General features: G+C 37.2%; 1 protein-coding gene across 1 annotated transcript; it reads left to right on the top strand.

Moving 5' to 3' along the window:
- The first annotated feature begins 252 nt into the window (after positions 1-252).
- On the top strand, positions 253-783 carry LOC138385687 (keratin-associated protein 13-1-like). The gene has a single exon (XM_069471945.1). It carries the CDS (start codon positions 253-255, stop codon positions 781-783), a length of 531 nt encoding a protein of 176 aa, XP_069328046.1.
- The last annotated feature ends 5,759 nt before the right edge of the window (positions 784-6,542 follow it).

A 6,542-nucleotide genomic window follows, 5' to 3' on the forward strand; every position in this document is an offset into this window, starting at 1 on the left:
AGAGAGAAAGAGAGAAAGAAAGAAGCTGAATGGCTTCTATAAACCAGAATGATTAAACTGGTGTTAAGAACAAATGAATGTGTTCAATTATAATTAGCCTGGGTTAATTAGCCATTTCATGAACAATAGGCAGGGTCTCTGTTATTGCATCACACCCACCAGAGTGAGGGTATATAAACATCACTGGGCACAGGCAGGGATATCAGAGCATCTTCTCAGTGTAACTCATTTGAACTCATCTCTCCCATCAACATGTCCTACAACTGCTGCTCCGGAAACTTCTCCTCCCGCTCCTTTGGGGACTGCCTGCGCTACCCAAACTTCTCCTGTGGCTCTTCCTTCCCCAGCAACCTGGTCTACAGCACTAACCTCTGCTCCCCCAGAACCTGCCAGCTGGGCTCCTCTCTCTACAGTGGCTGTCAGAAGACTTGCTGTGAGCCCACCACCAGCATCCGGACATCCTATGTGGTGTCCAGTCCCTGCCAGACATCCTGCTCCCGCCCGAGGACCTCCTTGCTCTGCAGTCCCTGCCAGGCAACTTATTCTCCATCTCTGGGCTTTGGGTCCAGCAGCTGCCGCTCCCTGGGCTATGGATCAAGGAGCTGTTACTCCCTGGGCTGTAGATCCAGTGGCTTCAGACCCCTGAATTATAGAGGCTGTGGCTTCTCTTCCTTAGGCTGTGGATATGGATTCAGTCGCCCAAACTACTTGGCATCTAGGAGCCGCCAGTCTTCTTGTTACAGACCAACCTGTGCATCTGGCTTCTACCGATCAACTTATTAAGAGCTCCTGACCTCAACTTTGCAATTATCTCTCTCAAAGTCAATCTCAGCTATCATATGGCCACAGTCTATATTCTACTACCTAGGAGAGTTATCATTTTTTAAAAATCCCATTAATAATAATTTGTCTCATAGAATATCCATCTCTTTTTCTTTCTGTTTTCTTGTGCTTTTCCCCTTATTTCTCTAGAAAATGGAGCAAGAGGTGATTTTTTTTGTCTTCAAATAAACTCATTTAATCTGATATCAGATCGCAAGTCTTAATTTTCTTTTTAAGTTGTCTGTGGGGATTTCCAAATCTACTATTCTTTGTCTAAAAATGAAATATTTAATTTGAGGAGTAGGAGTAGTTTCTCTGAGAGGCAAAGTTTTCTGACAACACAGAGTTAGTGCCTGGAGATTCCAGCTGAGAAGAATCAGAGCTTGGACAAGAGATTACCCTCTACTCTTGTATCCACAGTCATTTCAGCCTAATCAAGGCACTTACTTCACTTTGGCTAATCTACTAATGGTTCTGGTCCAAGAAGGATAGTTGGAGAGACAGCGGTGATGCTTTAGCAAGCACTACCCTGACTGTTTTTGATGAGAGAATTGTCAAAATCCTTCTTGTGATCTTCCCTCCCAGACATATATCATCTACAGTGGAATTCTAAGGTCATGATTTCAAATGATTGCAGTAGCTGGTGTAATGAAATAAACATTATAGGTATGGATGCAATTAAATATGTATGCATTCTATTGTCATAAATGGAATATAATTTCTTTCTAAAAGTTATTTCTTATATTGATGCTTAACTCTCTTCTCCTTCACTTTGGTCACTATAAGGTCATCTCTTTTCGTGGTGGAAGTCACCTGAGAACTACTTAAAACATGGCAGTATCATGAGTAGGTGGTCTGGACTGAGAAGGAAGGCTTTACATCTCGATATTCTGGGCTTGTATCTAGACACAATAACCATACAGTCCATTACATTTTCCTATTAAGAATAATGTAATCACCTACATTTTCAGATATGTAAGTAGGAATAAGAATATATACACAGATATGGGTAACTGATTGTTCATTGTCCTCACAGTTGTTTTTCTCCTGTCTCTTGTTCCTCTGGTAATCGGATTATGTTTGTGTATCCCTCTTCATCTACTTGTAGTCTTGTAAATGAACATGACTATGCCCCAGTTTCAGAATTGAATCTGTCTAGTTTATAGCACCCCAATCACTACTGCAAGGGATTGGTTCAGGAATGAGCATGTGACCTCACAAAAACCCATGAGAAACAAGATGTGATGTGGAGTGGTGTTTCTGGGAAAGCTCTTCGTGTGGAATTTCTTAAAGCAATTCTCTCTACCTCTGGACTGTGTCACTGTGGAATCCTGCATCCATCTTGCATATGACCTGAAAATTAAAACTTCAAATGGAAGAGGCCAGAACCCTGAGAAATGTAGGTGAACAAAGCCTGGACCATCTCACTTCTGGGCTTGGGTTTACACAAGCCAATAAAATTCCTTACTGGTTAATCCATTTTGAATTATAATTTCTATTACTTGTAGCTGACGTGTTCATAAATGAGATACTCATTTAAAATCTTATACAATCCCCCTTCTCACTGAAGTCCCCTTCATATAATTTTAAAGACCATTTATAGCCCAAGTCTGCCCCCCTTCAGCCCTCTTCCCTCCACTCCCCTACACACACACTCCACCACATACACTCCATCCATGCTACCTTCTCCCACTTCCTTGAACACATTGTGCAGAGCTGGACTCCCAAACAGCCTGGAACCTCTGGAAGAAATGTCATATCTCTCCTACTCTTCAAAGTTCACAGTGATTTGATTTCTTCTCTCACCCCTTTGAAATAGACTCCACCATCAATAGAGTTGATTGTTCATACACAGTGCTAGCATTATACATACTTATATTCTTTTAATTACAAACTCTGTTTTTAATAAAGTAATATTTTATTAAGTATTATTTTTTATTTGTTTGCTTATCATCATTGTACCCTCAATAGACAAAACAGAATCCTAACTAACAGAATCTTGCAGGTAGAAAACATAGGCATACCTCAGAGAGATTGTAGTTTCCAGACCACTGCAAAGACTGGAAAGTTATAATTACTCCTTGATTCATGGTCTACAAAATGGATGTTGTGTTAACAGGCATGCAAATATTAACCCCCTTGTACATCTGCATCAAAGTTCTTGGGTGACTAGGTGCATTGTCAAGGAGCAGTAATAGTTTGAAAGGAATCTTTTTTTCCTAAGCAGTAGGTATCAACAGTGGGCTTAAAATATTCAGCAAACCATGTTCTAAACAGATAAGCTGTCATCTAATCTTTATTGTTCCATTTATAGAGCATGGACAGAGTGGACTTAGCATAAATCTTAAGGGCCCTAGGATTTTCAGAATGGTAAATGAGCATTGGCTTCAACCTAAAGTTCCCATCTGCATTAACCTCTAATAAGAGAGTCAGCCTGTCCTTCGAAGCTTTGAAGCCAGGCATTGACTTCTCTTCTCTAGCTATTGGGAGTCCTAGATGATATCTTCTTGTGATAGAAGGCTGTTTCATCTACATTGAAAATCTGTTGTTTAGTGTAGCCACCTTCATCAATGATCTTAGCTAGATCTCCTGTGTAACTTGCTTCAGTTTCTATACCAGCACATGCTGCTCCATCTTGCACTTTTATGTTATGGCTAGTGGCTTCTTTCCTTAAACCTCATGAACCAACTTCTGCTAGCTTTAAACATTTCTTCTGCAGTTTCTTCACTTCTCTCAGCTTTCATAGACTTGAAGAGAGTAAAGGCTTTCCTTTGAATTAGGCTTTGGCATAAAGAAATGTTGTGGCTCGTTTGATCTTCTATCCAGACCACTAAAAGTTTCTCCATATCGACAATAAGGCTGTTTTGCTTTCTTAGCATTCCTGTGTTCACTAGAAGTAGCACTTTTAATTTCCTTTAAGAACTTTTCTTCTGAATTCACAACTTGGCTGACTGGTGCAAGAGGTCTAGGTCTTGGCCTTTCTCAGCTTTCAACATGCCTTCCTCACTATGCTTAATCATTTCCAGCTTTTGATTTAAAGTGAGAGACGTGAAACTCTTTCTTTTACTAGAACACTTAGAGGCCATTGTAGGGTTAATTGGCCTAATTTAATATTGCATCTCAGGGATTAAGGAGGCCCAAGGAGAGGGAGAGTGACAGGGAATGGCCATCAGAACACACACAACATTTATTAAGTTTGCTCTCATATGGGCACTGTTTGTGATGCCCCCAAACAATTATAATAATAATATCAAAGATCACTGATGACAGACCACCGTAACAGATATAATAACAATAATTATAATAAAATTGAAATATTGAGATAATTACCAAAATGTGATACAGAGACACAAAGTAAGCACATACTATTGAAAAAGTAAGCTTATACTATTGAAAAGTAGTTTTACAAACTCAATTTGTAAAAACCTCATCTGTGAAGCACAATAAAGAAAAGTACAATAAAATGAGGTATGCCTGTATGAAATAAAAGATAATTGAATGAAATGGATCCAGGGTGACAGTACCCAGGATATATATGATGTCGATGGCATCAAACATCTATTCATTTTTTCTGGTGGAACCCTTTTTAGATAAGCTAATTGTCATCAATCCTCTGATCATCATCATCAAAATTGATTTAGCACAATCTCAGTCACATGTTATCACAACTGCAGTGTCCACTGAAGTGAGAGAACTCAAAAACAAATTTGCATTTCTGGGCCATACAAAAACAGAAAAATAACTTCAAAAACAGAAAAATAACTTCAAAAACAGAAAAATAGCTCTACTCAAAGCTAATCACCGAGGCAGGCAAGCACAAATATATCTGGTGAAAGGAGTAAAAACAAGTGTATAAATACTATAATAAACCATGACACTTTCACATACAATATATAATGGAACAAGAGGTTGGACAATATGGACTGTAATGCTCAGATGATTAAGATACCATGGTTCATTCTTTTCTACAATTATTCGTCATCGAGAGCTACATACACACTGTGTAATCCTCCAACTTTTCTCTTTTTTTTCTTTTTTCTTTTTTGACTATTTGAATCAAAGTCTAGTATAATTGAATTGTAAATGATGAAGGACTATCCCAGGCACCAAAATTATTTAGAGATTAGTCTCAGAAAAGAAATGATGTCACATATAATTCCTGATATAATATTCTAAAAGAATGTATCATTAGAAACAGAGAAAGTTGGCAAATGACCATTTCCATATTCCACAAGAAGATCATTATTATTGTCATAGTGCTATAATTTTGAAGTATTCTAAAGCCTAAATCTTTTTTCTATATGCATGGCATTATCTCAGAAGGGCTATATGGTACTTGACATATTTCACAAAATGTTATATCTAACAAAATTTAGTTATTCCCCTCAGCAAACTTTTATTTATGTATTTATTCATTCATTCATCATTCATTTATTTATTTACTTTTTATTTATTCTCAGGAGTTGCTCTCAAATACTATAAGATTACTCACTATACAGTTGTGAATATCTACTAGCATGCATGGCAACCAACAGTTTACCAACTTCCGTCCTTGGTCTATCCTGTTAAAATTTCATAAGTAATCTTAATAAAGATTAGATGGCCTTAAATGAAAGCGAGGATATCATTCAGTAGGTAGATTTGACAAGATGTCATTTAATGTCCTTTCAACTCTAAGATATTAAGATTGTGATAGAAAATTATAGGATGTGACAGCTGGAAAGGACCTTAGAGAGCTTCTCATCTAAACTCATTATTTTATAAGATATCCAGAGTTGCAGAGTGACTTGCCTAAATTCATGCAGTGAATTAATAGAACCAACAAGGCTAGAAGCCAAGTCTCTTCACTTGTGATCTAGTGTTCCTCCATTGCTATGCAATGATTCTCTATGAAACTTCTTGACTGGGGAAAAGGAATGCGTTTAAATTAACTCAGGTTATTTGGCATAAGTTTGGTTGATGAGATAAAATTAAGGCAAAGATAAAGTAAATAAATTGTGGGAGCGATGGGATGAATTATGTTATTTGAGAGTGACTTATTTTATTTTATGTGGTTAAACAAGTGATTAGAAGTACAGCGTAGGCACATAATCAAATATAAAAGCAATATAAACTATTCAACCTTACAATCATCAAGTGCTGAGCTCTTGAGAAATGGAGACAAGCTAAATCTCCATCTCCAATGGGAATAAGTACAACTCAACCTTTAAAAGAACGGAATGTAAAAAATTAACACACAATTATAAATTAACAACATAATTACAAAAACAAAAAAGGTACAGTGCTTATTTTCTCTTATAATTTTGTACCAATTCTAGATTGATATTATTATGAGAAGTGTCTGCATGAAAATCCTTAACCTGATCAGAAATAATAGCTACTTCTATTTATCACTCAACATGTGACAGGCAACCTGGTACCATATATCTCATTTAATCAATAAAAGAACCTTACGAGATTGGTATTCTTATAATATTAATTTTAAAAATGAAGAAGCCAAGGCATAGAAAGCTTAAGGGAATTGTTCAAAGTTACAGTTTGAGATTATAGATTTTGGCTTAGAATCCTGGCATGCTGACTCAGAATCCTTATATTTAACTGTTTTCCCTGCACCAAGTGTTGATATTCCACTCTCTGGTGGTTAGGAGGTGTCACTGCAGCTGTAATCATCCATGTACTTCAAGACCAGGATAGACCAGGGTATCATTCAACCATTTAGT

Source organism: Eulemur rufifrons, chromosome 7, assembly GCF_041146395.1.
Source record: "Eulemur rufifrons isolate Redbay chromosome 7, OSU_ERuf_1, whole genome shotgun sequence".
NCBI classification, from domain to species: domain Eukaryota; kingdom Metazoa; phylum Chordata; class Mammalia; order Primates; family Lemuridae; genus Eulemur; species Eulemur rufifrons.

Bases quoted from the DNA above. Each gene is read 5' to 3' on its own strand.
- LOC138385687 (XM_069471945.1), top strand. From the start codon at position 253: ATGTCCTACAACTGCTGCTCCGGAAACTTCTCCTCCCGCTCCTTTGGG.